Source organism: Babylonia areolata, chromosome 7, assembly GCF_041734735.1.
Source record: "Babylonia areolata isolate BAREFJ2019XMU chromosome 7, ASM4173473v1, whole genome shotgun sequence".
Lineage (NCBI taxonomy): Eukaryota > Metazoa > Mollusca > Gastropoda > Neogastropoda > Buccinidae > Babylonia > Babylonia areolata.
Window position 1 is genome coordinate 42059925 of NC_134882.1, and position 18483 is coordinate 42078407.

Sequence of the window (18483 nt, forward strand, 5' to 3'; positions counted from 1 at the left end):
GCATGAACAGTAACTCTCCTGCTAGAACAAAACGCAGACGCAAAGATCAATGGATCGTGCAACCACCCCCAACTCAATCCCTTCACCACCCGACCCCTACCCCCAGCGAAGCGGTCTTGGGGATGTGGTGTGGGGGTGGTTGTGGTTCAGGTCGGCGGTGGGGTGAGGGAGGTCTAATACACACGTAGGATGGGTGGATGGTGGCAGTGAGGGGTGGGTATGTGGGTGGAGAGGGAATAGCCCCCAAGGGGTTGAGGATGGGTGGTGGATACTGGGGATCAGGGGTGGGACGTAGGGTCTGGCCTTAACAAGCCGGTTAGCTGGACGAACATGAAGCTTATTTCCTTTCTCTTTCTTTGTTCACGTTTTTTTTTCTGGGGGATAGGAGGGATGGGGGAAAGCGTAATGGCGCTGGAACACGCAAGCAGACATGCAGAACGAGTACATCCACACACAGCGCGCGCGCGCTGAGGTGTGGTTTGCATTCAATCAAACTGCGACAAACTCCTCCACACCCTCTATGCTGTTTAACCAATTTAATGCCTTTCTCTCTGCAAAATACCCATCAGAAAATGTACATGTCAACTTCTGTATGAGCTTAATGGGCGTGCACAAAAGATCAAATTAGTTACCAGTCCCGGCAGAGTTAGGCAGATACCCCATTTCTCTGACCACAGTGTGTCAGGTGATATCATTCTGGGTGCACATCATAGAATCAAAAGATGATAGCGATCTGAGGCAAGAATATGATGATATTTCATCAATGAATTCATTGGAAAAAGTTCCTTGGCGTAATTTTATCAAAAAGATACTGGTTTCAATTGGATTATCCCACGTGTGGGAGAACCAAGGTACACTCAACATTAAGCGACTAAAATATTCTGTCATGAATAAACTACAGGATAAATATGTTAAATTTTGGAACATCACAAAGAATGGGACCATTTCAAGGCTCTCCTTTTATTGCAAAATTGCAAACACTTATACATTACAACCTTACCTGATCAGCTGCAAAAATACTAAACATAGAGGAGCATTATGTCCAGTGCACATGAACTTGAAACTGAGCGAGGACGTCACCGCAACTTAACCAGGAAAGACCGGCTGTGTGAAGCATGTGGTGTTACAGAGGATGAACTGCATTTTCTGGACAATTGCAGTGCGTACTCTGACTTGAGATCTCGCCTACTTGTGACAGTTAATTCCCAATCTTCGAATCATTGGCCAGAAGGCACTGGCAACACAATAATCCAAAGGCCGAGTTCTCTGTTGCCATTAAGTTATTTCCAACCAGAACTGGCAAAATACATATAAGAATGCTTTAAAGTTCGCAATCCATAACTATGTCTTGTGGAATATCCTGCATGTGCTCTCAACTTACTGCTTTTACTTTTTGTTTGTTTGTTGTGTTTACAGTGTCCATAATTGCTCTGATGGGTTTTACGACAATTAAATGAGTTCTGAGTTTTACACACACACACACACACACACACACACACACACACACACACGGATGCGCGCGCTCGAAGCCACACACACACACACACACACACACACACACAGCACCAGCCAGCCCCGAGGGGTGGCCAGTCAGTGGCGCCGTGTCGGGCGAGAAATCGGCCGGTCGGATGTGCTGGACGCCAGGCTCACGCGTGACCGCACTACTTGGATGCACGTCCTGGACACGATCAGCACGGCAAACCTCCAATCCATAGCCTGTACATGCCATCCACATGGAAGGGTCTAGATATCCACCCCGTGACAGTGCGCCACCTCAGAATTGTGGTTTGAGTGTGCATGCTAGCCATCTCAGCTAACCAGTTCGTGCCTAACTCGTCTGGGATTCGGTCGCTTACTTCAGAATTCCCAGTCAGCGCTTCCACAGGAAGCTGACGCAGCGCAGTCGCGAAGAAGAGGTTTAAAGATAACCTCAAGAAAAACCTGAGAGACAGCCTCAAATGGGCAGACCCGCAGCCTTGAGACTATTGCTGCTGCTGATAGAAGTAGCTGGAGTGCCCCAACAAACAATGCAGTGAGGACTTGCCAGGCAGAACAACATCACCAGCGCTTTGCAGCGGCTCGAGATCGGCGACAGCGTTATGTCTGCCCCTGCCCTGCCTGCTGGCGTTCCATGCACTTCCTGCAATCGATAATGTTCTTCAGACTTTGTGCTTCAAGGCTACAAGCGTGTCCACTGATGATGTTCACCGATGATGTCCACTGATGATGGCACAACGTATCGTCATCCTTGGCTCTCGTGAGATAACAATGCTGACTGGACTGGGTGTCTGTCTGTCTTTGTCGCACACACACACATGCAAACACACACACACACACACACACACACTCCCTCGCTTCCACCCATACGCCCGGCCCCACCCCCATCACTCACCGCATCCCTCGTCCCCACCACCACGCACCACAAGCCCACTCCCCCAAAATAACAAAATGTTGCCGGGTAGATGATGATCACGTAAACAAGATAATGACAAGAAGTCTGCTCAAGATCCTCCAACACAGTAACTCTAACACTGGCTGTCTGGGGCAGTGAGGGGACATAAATAAATAAACAAATATTTTAAATAAACCGTAAAAACGGCATACAAATTATGCAAACCAGCTGCTGCTGCTGCTTGCAGATATTCGCATGTAAAAAAAAAGAGCAAAACAAACAGGCCACTGCTGCTGTTTACAATCCAAAATGCAACAAAAATGCTTTATTGATGCTGCTGATGATGCTGGTGTGATATTGCCGATAATAATGATAATAATAACAATAATAGAAGATGAAGAAAAGGAAGAAGAAAGGACGGCAGAATGCCAGCGAGGCCTTGACCCTGGTATATGATTATGCCACAGTAAAATTGAAGGGACTGAAACAGCTTCCACATGTGCTGCTGCGTCCCCTGGGGGGGGGGGGGGAGAGAAAGGAGAGGAGTGGATGAAGAGAGGGGGGGGGGGTGAGGAAAGAAATGAGATGGAGAGGGAAGGAAGGAGGGAGGGGGAGGGAGAGAGAGAGAGAGAGAGAGAGAGAGAGAACGAAGTTTTTTTGTTTTTTTTTATTGAGGGAAGTGGAATAAGCATACATATGCTTTTTTCATCCAGCCCTCAGGGCAAATAGAAAATGAAAATGAAAATGAATCAAAACATCCGCAAAGTAACTAAGAGATGTAGAAATAAGGACATGACATTCACATACACATTTACACATGCACATGTACATAATCCTGATACAAACATATTATGAAGGAAAAAGATCAATCCCCCACCCCCTCCAAAAAACAAAAGAAACAAACAACCCCCCCGACCCCCCCCCCCCCCCCCCACCAAAAAAACAAAACAAAAACAAAAAAAACAACAACCAAAAAACAAAAACAACAACAAAACAAAACAAAACACCCCCCGCCAAAAAAACAAAACAAAACAAAAAACCCCAAAAAAACCCAAAACAAAAACAAAACAAAAAACCCAAAAAACACAAACAAACAAAAACAACAACAACAACGACAAAGTATGCAGGACACTGACTGGTTGTATATCATTACGTATTGCGATAGTGGGATAGTGGTTAGACATACAATTAAACTATATATGCGTATTCAATAGGATACAGTCAAGTTAAGTAGGATTGTTGACATATTTGTCCATAAGGTGTGTATGGTAATGTTTTTTGAATTCTTCAATGCTTTTCTGAACATTAAAATTGGATGAAATATTGTTCAGGATTTAAACAGATCTACTCTTGGAATGGGGATCTAAATCTTGTTGGTCTGACGGACTAGCGTGGTGGGAAATCTATCTCTCAAAGATGGAAAAATAGAACACACACACACACACATGCACACACACACACACACACACACACACACAGAGACACACACACACACACGCACACGCACACACACACACACAGAGCACATTCGAACAAAGCAAGATACACATTAACAACTCATGATTTTCTATCAAAAGACAAACATTATTTTCCTCAGAAACAGACAATTGTAAAAAAATTAAAAAGTACAATTCTATCGAAAAGAAATACGTATAGAAGAAATAAAAGGATCTGATTATTAACAATAAAAACAAAATTCCTTTTCCAGTTTTTGTTTGTTTGTTTTCTTTTATAGCAAATGGAATTTGACAAACTTTGGGTGGGTTCTGTAGTGTTTTTCGAAAAGATTTTTGTCAGATGTCAAAACAACAACAACAACAAAAAAACCAACAACAAAAAACAAACAAACAAAAAACAACAAAAAACAAACAAACAAATAAAGATACAATAAAACAAAATAAAATAAAGAGGGGACACACGTGAACAAAATAGTGGAACTCGCTCATCCAGCGAGTGTTGCGGAAGCTACTTCTTCAGCCTACAGGTGGTCTCTGTCTTGTGTTGAAAACGAATGTTGGGTCCTGCACCGTCTGTTTTGATCATCCCCCATCCAATCTCTTTCAACGGGCCGTGCTCTTCTACCCTCATAAACAGCGGTGATGATGGCGCGCTTGTGCAAAATCATGGCTTTGATGATGGCTCTTAAACTGATTTATGATCAGACGCTAGTAGTGGTGTGGGATGGAGTGGTGTAGTGTGTGTGTGTGTGTGTGAGTGAGAAAGAGAGAGTGTGCTCGCGTAAACTGTGCGTCTAAGCAATTAACTGCATTCCATTTTACTGCCATACCCTCTCCCCCTCCCAGAAAAGCCACATACAGGCATGAATTGATCCAGTCTTTCACAGGAGGTTCTAATCAAGATCCCTATCCCAAAACGTACTTGGAAATGAAGAGACCAGCGATCTCTGTGTGTGTGTGTGTGTGTGTGTGTGTGGTGAGCGGGAATGGGAGAAAAGGGGGCGAAGGGCAGTGTCAAGTCTGTGTGTGTCTTCCAGCCTCCCCTCTCATTCCTCCCCCCCCCCCCTCTCTCTCTCTCCTATTCGCTCTGTGATCCTCTATATCACCGTCTCTCCCTCTCCATACTTTCCTTCCCCGGCACCCCCTTCCCCCCTAGCTTTCCACTCTATCTCTTTCATCCCCCTACTATACCTCTCACCCTCGCTCTCCCTCTCATCACCCCTCGCCCCCACCACCCCCATCCCAAACCCCTCATAAACTCCTTCACCATCTCTCATCCTTATAGCAACAGGTCGCTCATTTCATGATTCCATTTCATGACTTGATGATACGTCCCCAGTCGTTCATTTCATGACCTGATTATGTGTCTCTTGTATTTCAAGCATGACCCTCGTTGTGGACTTCGGGTCTCAGATTTGTGTTCCAGCATGCGTCCTCCATCTTAATTAAAAAAATAATCACATCCTTATTATCCATTACGCTCACACCCCCTAACCTCCCCCTTCATCTCTCTCTTCCCCCCCTCTCTCTCTCCACACACACACACACACACATATATAAAGGGGAGAGGAGGCGTGGAATGTAGTGGAGGGTGAGGAAGATAGAGGGAGAGTGTGAGACAGTAGTTATATTGTATTACTCAACTGAACAGTGCCAATTGTGTCGTATTGCATTACACTGCACTCTATTGCGCTGTTTCGTACTGTACTGAGTTTCTTGTCAAAACTGGTATCTCAGTATAAAAACCAAATTGTTTTTTCAGATTTTAGGATTTACATAGCTTAAATGATAACAAAATAATGATATAAAAAAAAAGAACAGCAGCAGCAGCAGCAGCAGCAAGAACAATAACAACAGAAAAAAAACCATGAAGGAAATACATTATGTATTTAATGTACGTGAACACACAGAGAGAGCGACAGACATAGAAATGAATATGGCGTGAGAGAGAAAGAGAGAGAGAGCTGACGGATGGACAGGCTGTCAGCCATCCAGGCACATATAAAAATAAATTCTGATATCTCTTTTCTTACCGTTCCAGACTAATCTAGACAGTGAGACCAAACAAGAGGCTGACTATTGAAAAAAGATAGAAGAAGAAATGAAAACGCCAACATTCAAGTCCGCCAACGAGATAGCCGCACAAAAGTTTAGGTTTCTGTAATGAGAATCCATCAGTCGGTCCAGAGAAAAAGTATAAGGAAAAAGAAAAAAAAAGAAAAAAAGTGCAATTCCACACACACACACACACACACAAAAGAGAAAGAACAAGTCAGTTCATCTGATCAGAAGACAGATCGTGATCTTTATACATAAAAGAGTCCACGAGTGCACACACTGTGATCCCCTGGACGAGAAAATCAAACCAGATAAACCGCTTATCAAACTCAATGCACACAAGCACAGATTCGTGATGGTGACTGAAACGGCGGTGGTAGTGGGTCGTGGTGATGAGGATTGGGGGTTGGGGTGGGGGATGGTGGTTGGAGGGTTTGCGCATGTGATCGGGGAGGAGAGGAGCGAAAGGGAGATAAAGGAGGGAAAGAGTGAGGTGAGAGAAGGAGAGAGAATGAGAGACAGGAAAGAGGAGGAGAAAGAGAGTGAGACCAGAGCGTGCGAAAGTGAGAGAGCTGACAATGCTGATGGGTGGGTGGGGGATGCGGTTGGAGAGGGGAGGAGGGGGTTACATTTGACACAAACAGCAAACATCAGCGTACGCACAAAACAATCTCATGATGCAGGGGAGGGGGTACATTGTACACGAACAGCGCACGAACAATACAAGTATACCTCATTATTCAGGCGCAATGTGCAGATCTACATAATGATTTTCACAGAACAAAATCAAATCAAAACAAGAAGAAGAAGAAGATGAGGAAAAAAAAAAAAAGTAGGAGGAGGAAAGAAGAAAAAGAAGTGCAACAACAAGAACAACAACAACATCAACAACAGCACCAACAAAGACGAAGACGAAGACGATACCAGCAAGAAGACTCGCATCTTCTCACAACCAGAACGGAAGCAAATCAATCACCAGGCAGGGACGCCCCCCCCCCACCCCCACCCACCCACCTCCCCTCCCCCAACCTCAACCCACAGTCCCGCATGACAAGACGACGAGCGCACGTGAACAATGTGCACAACCCGATCCTGCTGGTGCCATGCATTGCACAGGCTTCTCTCCCTCTTGTCTCTCGTCTCCGGCCATACAAAAATGTCACAGTTGCCAGTCGCTTTTCTCCAGCATGTGTTCGCCTCTCTCCCCATCCACCGCCAAACTATCTTTTTTCTGGACCAGTTGCCGTTATAGCCAGTGCCTGCTTGGGACAATGAAATGAAATGATGGCTTCTGGGACTTGGACAAGTTCGTTCCATGCATCTCCCATTCTGTCACCATTTCTGACATGACATTATCTTCACAGCATTTTGAACCACTACAATCGAAGATGGCGATTGCACCTGCACTTGTGTGGGCGATCACAGCACGTAAAAAACGATCTTAACCCCGACGTGTTCTCTCTCTCTCTCTCTCTCTCTCTCTATATATATATATATATATGAATATATATTATTTTTTTTATCCATATACTCACATATTACTCACTCCCTACTTTTTTTGGAGTGTTATAGATTTACTGTTCACCATTTTGAATCTCAGTACCACCACCCCCACCCCCTAACACACACATTTTGCTACAGTCTTATTTCCACACACTATCTTTCCCACCCACCCCCTCCCTCTCCGCCCTTTATCCCAACTCCTCCAGTTTTGCTCTCAGGCGGACGACAAAGGTGATATATATTATTACTGTCGACCCCCGAGCCAGTTAGCGGTGGGCAGATCACGTCCACCATCTCATCTTTCTCAAGTCCTGTTGTGCAACACCGTGTTCTTGTTGTTTCTTCCATTTCGCCATGTCAGCACAAGACCATTCCAGACTCTCCCTCACTCCCTCTATCCTTCCACCGTTCCCTGTTTTCTGCCCAATGTCATTCATATTCCTCTCTCTCTCTCTCTCTCTCTCTCTCTCTATATATATATATATATATATATAGAGAGAGAGAGAGAGAGAGAGAGTATATCTATATACTTATATACATATTGAGAGGAGAGAATATATATATATATATATATATATATATATATATACACACAGAGGGGGTGGGGGGGGAGGAGACAGAAAGAGAGATGTATATATATATATATATATCCCTTTCCAGGTCACAGGGAAAAAGAAGAGTGCTGTAGCTGTGTGCAGATGTGAATGGCGTCAGATGACGTTTCTGAAAACGAGACGGTGATATTGCCAATTGTTCCATCTGTGGACACCATTTGGAATCGAAACCTCTCTCTCTCTCTCCTAGTGTGTGTGTGTGTGTGTGTGTGTGTGTGTGTGTGTGTGTGTGTGTGTGTGTGTGTGTGTGTGTACACAAAATAGTAGTGTGGATATCACATCTATTTTTGCAAGTAAGGGAACGGGTGAATGAGACACTGAGAAACAGACAGAGAGAGACAGAGAGAGGCACAGTGACAGAGAGAGAGACAGAGGCAGAAAGAGACAGGGAGAGAAAGAGAGACAGAGACAGAGAGAGATAGAGGCAGAGTAACAGACAGACAGACAGACACACACACACACACACACACGCACAGAGACTGAGACAGAGATAGAGAGAAGATGTTATAGATTATACAAACAACAAAAACAAAACAAAAATGAAATAATAATAATAATAATAACAATAATAAGACGACCCTGGCAAAATCTATTTTCAAATAAAACTGGTAAGTTGATGACTTTTCACTCCCCCTTCCCTCCACTTCCATTCCTTGCCTTTTTTTAATTTAATTTTTTTTTTTTTAATTCTTTCTTCATTTCTAATTTTCTTCCTATTCATTTCTGTCCACGTGTTAGCAAGGAAAATCAGCTCTGGCAACACGAGTACACACTTGAAAGTGGATTCTGGCGAGTCTTTTCTTGTTCACGCATTGCCCCCTCCTCCACACCACTGTAGAGCTGATTATATCATTGTTCACAGAGATAGAAAAGAAGAGAGAAGAGAAGATGAGATGCTGTGAGACCGGGAGACAGATCAGAACAATAATGGTAAAATCAAACAAACAGAACGCAAAATAAATATTTGCAGTCGAATAAACTAACTCTCAACCACACAGAGAGGAATAAAAAGCACGTACATGATGTGTTATTGTACAGTGCTGTCAATGAAGAGGACAACAAATCTCTCTCTCTCTCTCTCTCTCTCTGAGCGATGTTGTGTCTCTCAGTTTGACGCTGTGTTATACATTATACATGTATTAAGTATAACTACATTTATATGCGTACATGTTTGTGTTTCTCTTAGAACAACGGCAGATGTGTAAGTCGGCCAAAGTGCTGATATCTTCACCGTTGGAAAATAAAGATTAATTAATTCATTCATTCATTCTCTCTGTGTGTCTCTCTCTGCGCGCGCGCGCGCGCGCGCGCGCGCGCGTGTGTGTGTGTGTGTGCGCGTGCGTGCGTGCGTGTGTGCATGCGTGCGTGTGCGTGTGTGTGTGTATGTGTGTGTGTGTGTGTTTGCATGTAGTGTGCGTTCATGCACGAGTCTGTAAATGAGTGCTTCATGATTTTTCGCACCATCCATATCATCAGTGTTGTCGTTCCTCCCACCAAGTGATCCTCCAATGTTCCATATGGGAAACACACTCTGTACAAGATTACCTTTGTTACTCACAGGCGACAGCTGTTATCTGCCTGCATCCATGCCCAAGACTTGATTTGTGACAGTCAACGAGATGCTATGTATACGAGCAGGATATTCTGAGAAAATGTTTCTTTACTTTTTAATTGTTTGTTTGCTGAATTTGTTCCTCGTTTCATTACATTTGGGCAGAATAACCACACGCTGCTGGAGCAACGTGATGCAGAGGGGGCACATTTCATTGTTTGCATGTACATGTGCTCAAACAATTTTGAGTGCTCACACACACACATGCGCGCACACACACACGCGCGCGCGCACACACAAGCGCACACACAGCAGCTCACACGCACACACACACAGACGCTCCCCCGACCCCCGAACACCACTTAACAAACACACAGACATTGTGAATTAAGACAAACAAACAAAAATAAAGAAACCGATACAGGTTGCAAATGCATTTCTAAAACAATGACTTGAGAAAGTTAACAACGGGAGATAAGAGTCAGAGGCATCTATCGAATAACAGGACGACAGCGTTATATAAAGACAGAGGGGGTAAGGAGGGGTGAGAGGGAAGGAGGGGCACGAAGTGAGGGAGAGAAAATGACAAAGAGAACAAGAGCAAAAGAGAAAGCAGATAGAAAGAGAGACAGATAAGAGACACAGGGAGAGATGGACAGAGGATACACAGACAGACAGGCAGGCAGAACAGAGAGACAAAGAGATGGAGAGAGAGGAAGTAAAAGAGAGAAAATGACAGCTAGAATGTGAATGCGAGAGATAGAGGCAGACAGACAGGCATGCAGACTGACATACTGGTATGGGCAACAAACAAAAAAGACACAGAGAGAAAAGCAGGAGAGAGAATATTCAAGCGCAGTGCCCCTTTAAGGGACTGACCTGGGCGTGTGGAAGGACAGACCGACCGACACAGACAGACAGACAGACAGACACACACACACACAGAGGGACTGACTGACCTGTGCCAGTGGGGGGAAGTGGTGACGGGTCAGACAAGCAGACAGACACAAAGACAGACTCACATACACAGAGACAGGGAATGACCTGGGCGTATGGAGGGGAAGTGGTGACAGGTCATACAGACAGACGCATACAGACAGACAGACTGACTGACCTGTGCCAGTGGAGGGGAAGTGGTGACAGGTCATACAGACAGACGCATATAGACAGACAGACAGACACAGTCACACACACAGAGGGACTGACTGACCTGTGCCAGTGGAGGGGAAGGGGAAGTGGTGACAGGTCATACAGACAGACGCATATAGACAAACAGACAGACACAGACACAGAGGGACTGACTGACCTGTGCCAGTGGAGGGGAAGTGGTGACGGGTCAACCACAGCAGGTCGAGGTGGGTGGCGCCGCGGCTGGTGTTCTCCGCCTGGGCCGTTTGTGGGAAGTAGCCCTTCTGGCGGCGCCTTTTCCGGCCGCTCTCACCCCCTCCGCCCCGCCCTGAAACACGCCACTCTCTTGTCTGAGGATGGGTCCAGCTGAGCCTTGTATAGTTCTTCTTCTTCTTCGTTCGTGGGCTGCAACTCCCACGTTCACTCGTATGTACACGAGTGGGCTTTTACGTGCATGACCGTTTTTACCCCGCCATGTAGGCAGCCATGCTCCGTTTTCGGGGGTGTATGGTTTGATTTTTTTGTGTGTTTTTTTTTTGTTTCTTCCCGACCGTTCCCCATCCCCATGCAACCCTTCAACTACACCCTACCCCCCCCCCCAAACCCCCCCTCCCCCTCCCCCAAACTCCCACCCATGCACCGTAGATCTATCAAGTCGTTACAACAGAACAAGACTTTACAGGTTTACAACTCTAACGACTTTCACAGATTGTATACCATAACGACTTGACAGATCTAGCGCCAAGTGGAAGCCAGCTAAAACAAATATTTTGATGGCACAGCACCACTCTTGTTTTGTTCACGGAATTTTGTGCTCCGAACAATAAAAAAATGTTTGTTGTTGTTTCGGGAGCTGAGATAATGTCATAGGAGCGCCACAACTAGCTGCCTTAATTTTCAAACCACAACCCTCTGTTTCCCAGAGTCCCCGTCACTAAAGTGTTCTATTCAAAATTACGGACGCGTCCAGAAAGGGTTGGTGGACGGTGCTGTTTTTCAACTGAGGTGCCGTGGCAATGAATTTCAGAGGTTAGCGACTCTATTACAAAAGCAGTGTTTGCTCTTGTAAGTATGTTAGTATCGAAACGCTAAATAATGTACATTTCCAGTATCTTAAAAAAAAAAAAAAAAAAAAAAAAAAAAAGAAAGAAAATCTACTGACCTGCTTCCCTGCTACATCCCACATCCTAGAAGTATTAAACAATACATGTTGTTGTTTTTTCTTTTTCGAAAAGCATATCATAGATATATCAATCCACGCTAGCTCTCACTGTCAGTCCAGGACACTAATTAACACTGTCTACGTATGTATACCAAAGGAAGACAGCCACTATTCTGACAGATTCTAGTTTCCTTCAAACCCAGGATACTTACTGACATTGTCAACGTATACACTGTCTACTTATGTTTGCCGAAGAAAGACAGTGTTTTGACATACTCTATAGTTTCCTACCAGCCGAGGATATTAACTACCATTTTCTATGCATGTATGCCAAAAGAAAACAACCAATGTTCTGGCAGACTCTATGTTCCTTCCAGCCCCGCACGGCCAGACAAACCAGACCACCTGCAGTCTGGTCCCCATCAGTAGCTCCACACAGGGGGAATGGGGGTGGTGGAATGATGGAGAAGTACACGGAGAGGGAGAGACAGAGAGGGATGGTGACAGACCGACAGAGAGAGTGAAAGAGGAGAGACAGAAACAGATAGATAGATAGATAGACCGAGACAGAGAGAAAGAGACAGGGAGAAAGAGAGAGAGAGAGAGAGAGAGAGAGAGAGAGAGAGAGAGAGAGAGAGAGAGAGAGAGAGAGAGAGAGAGAGAGAGAGAGAGAGAGAGATGGGATGGAAAGACAAACCGACAGACCTGCAGACAAGTAATGGAGGTTTCAGAACTAATAACTGTATTTCTCAAGGACTTAGATGTTGAGCACGGCCTACTCTTCAAATAAAAGCAATCCCCCCCGAAAACGGAGTATGGCTGCCTACATGGCGGGTGTAAAAACGGTCATACACGTAAAAGCCCACTCGTGTACATACGAGTGAACATGGGAGTTACAGCCCACGAACGAAGAAGAAGAAATATAAGCTATGCCCTTGATATTCTTCCGTCCACACTGTGTGCCTCTCCACATCACTCCCAACCCCCATCTCTCTCTGTTGAGATAAACAAACGAGACCAAAAAAACAAACAAACAAACAAACAAAAAAGAACTCTCAAACAACAGACAGGTATGCAGACAAACGACCCAAAACAGCTTAATTAACAAACAAACAAACAGAAAGGCAGCCGTGCATCTAACCCTTTCACTGCTGAACCTTGGTGAAATGAGATCAGTGACGCACGAGTTTGAGGTTTTTGGTGTACTGCATGTTCTGTAATTTATTTCGCTGATCAAATGCCAAGCAGTCCCAAGAGGAAAACTTCAAATACTGAATGGTCACTGACGCCCTGAACTGTAATTTTGTCGAATCTCAACCAGGCAGCAGCCCTTCGCAGACAAACATACTCGTCAGAAACAGTCAATGGGTTAACAAAAATGGTTAAATAGAGAACAGACTTGTTTACCTGAAGCCGACCAGTTTATGCTGATTTTTCTTTAATATCTTTAAACAACTTATCTAGTTTTGTCTTTACTTTGATTCAATTCCACCCCAAAGACATCAAAACATTTCAGAAGCACAGTTCAGACAAGCTGAACACGCGCACACTAAAACAAGTTAATGAAGAGCTGATTACATCTTAACGAAGAACTCTTTCAATTTAAATCTGTTAAAAAAAAGGGGGGGGAGGGGCGAGGTGGGGGGGGGGGGGGTAGTGTTTGATTTTTTTCCCGTTTCATAATGCTGATTAAAAAAAACAACAACAAAAAAACAACAGCAGCAACAAACAAGGTTCAACAAACACATGAACAACAACAAAAACCAGCTCCAGTCAGTACATAAAGAATATTTGCTCACACACACACAGACACACACACACACACACTCATTAACACACTCACGCACGCACACACACTCGCATGCGCACGCACACATGCACGGACCTACACCCAACCACGCACACCCAGCCGCCTACAGACAAACGCACGCACACACAGGATTGTCTAAAATCACAGTGGTGGACAGATGTTAATCACAAGAACAAATAAACCATACACACACGTGCGCGGACGCGCATGCGCGCGCACACACACACAAGCACACGCACACACGTTACAAAAGAATCAGAATCGGAATCAGAATAGCTTTCTAATCTTGTAAAGATAATAAATGTTTACTGCAGTTGAATCTTCCACATTGCATGCAATCAAGATGCAGGAAGGTCTCAGATGCTCAGGTAGTTATAATGTGGTGCCTCATAAGGATAAGCCGCAGTAGTGAACGCTACTCCACCGCTCCATAACTGTGATAGAACACTGGTGCTACTACTACTGATACTCATACTACTGCTACTACTAATCATCATCATCGTCGTCATCATCGTCATCATATCAATAATAATAAAAAAAATGTACATTTATGTAGCGGTTTCAAACTTCTAAAAGTGCTTCACACTAATTACTGTAAGACGTGAAATCAAACACAAATCAAACAAGCGCACACACATACACATACACACACAAACGCGTGCGGAAGAAATCGATGCGGATCCACAGAGCTATGGAATGGAGTGCTTTAATTATGGATAGACTGCCTGGAAAGGAATGGTTTGTTGTTGTTTTTTCAGACTTGTTTTAAAGGACGTGATTGGGGCACTGTGGCGAACTGAAGAAAGTCAGTGAATACCATGTTCATACAGCTAGAGGACTCAATTTAAAGCTCTTCCGCTGTGTTTCTCTCTGTTGGATTTGGCAATGCTAAATTATATGTATGAGGTAATACAGTGATTCAGGTTCTATGCTGACATGACTAAACAACTTTATGCCTCAAAGACAAGTTCACGTTTCCCTCGTTTTTCGTTGTTGTTGTTTTTCTTTTACACATACACACACACACGCGCGCGCGAGCGCACACACGCACGCACACACACACACACACACACATGCTCATGGGTGCATAGACACATACCTGTGTTCACATACAAACATAGATACATGAGCACACAAGCACCCCAAACAACGAAAGAGATCAAAGCAAAAACAAACCCCATGGAAAACGGAAACACACACACACACACACACGCACACACACACACACACACACACGCACACACACGCACAAAGACACACAAACTATTTCATCTTACAAATGGCACACAAGACTCAAAGATTCAGATAAAAACTCAATTCAGCAACTAAGCGATACAGACAGTCAAGCAAACAGATAAACAGACACACCAACAGTCATGACAGCAAGTGATCGATATCAATCAGGCAGAAAGAGAGACAAACAGTCAAGACAGCGACTTATCGATACAGACAGACAGAGACACAGACAGACACACTAATAGTCATGACAGCAAGTGGTTGATATCAATCAGGCAGACAGACAGACAGACAGTCAAGACAGCAACTGATCGATACAGACAGTCACAGATAGACAAACAGTCAAGACAGCAACTGATAGACACAGACAGACAGACATACTAACAGTCAAGACAGCAACTGATTGATACAGACAGACAGACAGATAGACAGACAGACACACTAGCAGTCAAGACAGCAACTGATCGATACAGACAGACAGACAGACAGACTAACAGTCAAGACAGCAACTGACGATACAGACAGACACAGACAGACACACTAACAGTCAAGACAGCAACTGATCGATACAGACAGACACAGACAGACACACTAACAGTCAAAACAGCAACTGATCGATACAGACACAGACAAACTGTCAAGACAGCAACTGATCGATACAAACAGACACAGACAGACAAACAGTCAAGACAGCAACTGATCAATACAAACAGACAGACAGATTAACAGTCAAGTCAGCAACTGATCAATACAGAAGACAGACAGACAGACTAACAGTCAAGACAGCAACTGATCAATACAGACACAGACAGACAGGCACACTAACAGTCAAGACAGCAACTGATCAATACAGACAGACAGACAAACAGTCAAGACAGCAACTGACCGAAACAAACAGTCAAGACAGCAACTAATCAATACAGACAGACAGACACAGACAGACAGACACACTAACAGTCAGGGCAGCAACTGATCAATACAGACAAACAGCCAGGACAGTAACTGATCAATACAGACAGACACGGACAAGCAGACAAACAGTCTGGACAGCAACTGATCAATACAGACAGACAGTCAAGACAGCAACTGATCAATACAGACACAGACAGACAAACAGTCAAGACAGCAACTGATCAATATAGACAGACACAGACTGACTGACGGTCAAGACAGCAACTGATCAATATAGACAGACTAACAGTCAAGACAGCAACTGATCAATACAGACACAGACAGACAAACAGTCAAGACAGCAACTGATCAATACAGACAGACACTAAAAAACAGACTAACAGTCAAGACAGCAACTGATCAATACAGACAGACTAACAGTCAAGACAGCAACTGATCAATACAGACACAGACTAACAGTCAAGACAGCAACTGATCAATACAGACAGACACGGACAAGCAGACAAACAGTCAAGACAGCAACTGATCAATACAGACAGACATACAGACTAACAGTCAAGACAGCAACTGATCAATACAGACAGACACAGACAGACAAACAGTCAAGACAGCAACTGATCAATACAGACAGACACAGACAGACAAACAGTCAAGACAGCAACTGATCAATACAGACAGACACAGACAGACTAACAGTCAAGACAGCAACTGATCAATACAGACAGACACTAACAAACAGACTAACAGTCAAGACAGCAACTGATCAATACAGACAGACGCTAACAAACAGACTAACAGTCAAGACAGTAACTGATCAATACAGACAGACGCAGACAGACAAACAGTCAAGACAGCAACTGATCAATACAGACACAAACAGACAAACAGTCATGACAGCAACGGATCAATACAGACAGACACAGACAGACAGACACACTAACAATCAAGACAGCAACTGATGATACAGACAGACAGAGAACTTGGCAGGATGGCAGGAAGGGAAGGGAAAGGGACGGGGGGAGGGGGGGGTGTAGGATTGGGGAAGAGGGGGAAAGGGACGTCAACGCCAAGAGTGAAGTGAAAGCCGAGCCACAGTTTCCTGTTGTGTGAACATCACCCAACAAACTGACAGCTCAACACGACAACGCCGACAGTCTGTCAGCGAAAATACCAACATCTTTTGTCTTCCTTGTCAATCAAACAAGACTTTTCAAAGAAAAAAAAAAATTTTTTTTCAAGGGATATCATGTAACATGCACATGTGTGCATGTGTGGGTGGGGCCGGGGGTGGGGTGGGGGGGGGTGGGGGGTAAGTGAGTGTGTGTGTGTATGTGTGTGTTGTTGTTGTTGTTGCTGTTTCTGTTGAACTTGGAAGTTTCATATACGAACAAAAAACAACAACAAAAAAAGATAAGATAAACGAATACACACAATAAACTAACATACTCACACACAATCACTCACACACATTCACACACACTCCGATGTTCACACACATGCACACAGACAGACACACACACCACACAGATTCACACGTTCACATATATGCACACAGACAGTGAAAAAATGTTATTAAAAAATATGTTCTGATAACTGATATCAATAGAAAACGGACAAAAACTCTCTCCATATTTCTGGTATTCCTGCTGATCAAACTGAGCAGCACCCGCTTGTGAAGGAGTCAAACTTGCTTTTTCTGATGACATTTCAGATTATCCATATTTACACAGAAAGCAAATGACTGATATAAGAAGAAAATAGGCCACATTCAGCCAGCACATGAACACCCAATCACACGCATGTACACTCACACAGAGAAACGCATCATTCACATCTCTCTTCCTCAAAGTAAAAGCTTATCCAATACTTCTGTCATTGTGTCAACAGTAGTTGCTTTTTCTTCCTCTTCACCCACAAAAAAGAAGAAAAATAGTAAAGTGAAATGACAGAAAACAAACGAAAGTAATAACATTTTTTTTTTTTCATAAAAAATAAAAATAAGCCACACCAGCATTCTAACTCCTTTTTTTGTGGTTTTTCGTTTGATTGTTTAATACCAGTATATTATGTTTTCACATATCTAATCCACTACCATAAAGGATCATGAACAATGTTGTTCTTTTCTTCTTCTTTGTTTTTGAATCAATATGAATCTTCTCATTGCACAAAAGGCCATCGCCATGAGATGACGTTAGCAAAGCATTATATCTGCAGCAACACACACATACAGACACACACACACACACATATTTCCTTTTTTGTTTTCAGATCTGCTTTCTCTTTTCCTTTTCTTTTCTGATGGCTTGATGGAAAAAAAACTTAAAAAAGCAATAGCTGCTGATTCAATGTACCATCTCGAGATAAAATTTTGACTTCACACACAGTACACACACACACACACACACACACAAACACACAGATAATGACATTTGAGTTTGATCCTGATGACACACCGTAACAAATAAGAGCTGTCACAGCAACTGTTACAGCTGTTACAATTCGGATCTGTTTCAACCTGATGACATACACTGTAACACAAAGGAGCTGTCACAGCCAGTGTTACAGTTGTTGTTCAGGACGACTGTTTGACCCTAATGACACACACTGTAACACAAAGGAGCTGTCACAGAAGCCGTTACGGTACAGAATTGTTTCAACC

At 43.9% G+C, this 18483-nt stretch overlaps 1 protein-coding gene across 1 annotated transcript in view; it reads right to left on the minus strand.

Annotated features, from left to right (window-relative positions):
- The window catches only part of LOC143284045 (gem-associated protein 5-like), a 159725-nt gene that overhangs the window by 111667 nt on the left and 29575 nt on the right, over nt 1-18483 (minus strand). The window contains exon 18 of the mRNA XM_076590650.1: nt 10883-11032. Coding sequence (XP_076446765.1) covers nt 10883-11032 — 150 coding nt within the window. The remainder of the gene's footprint in view (nt 1-10882; nt 11033-18483) is intronic.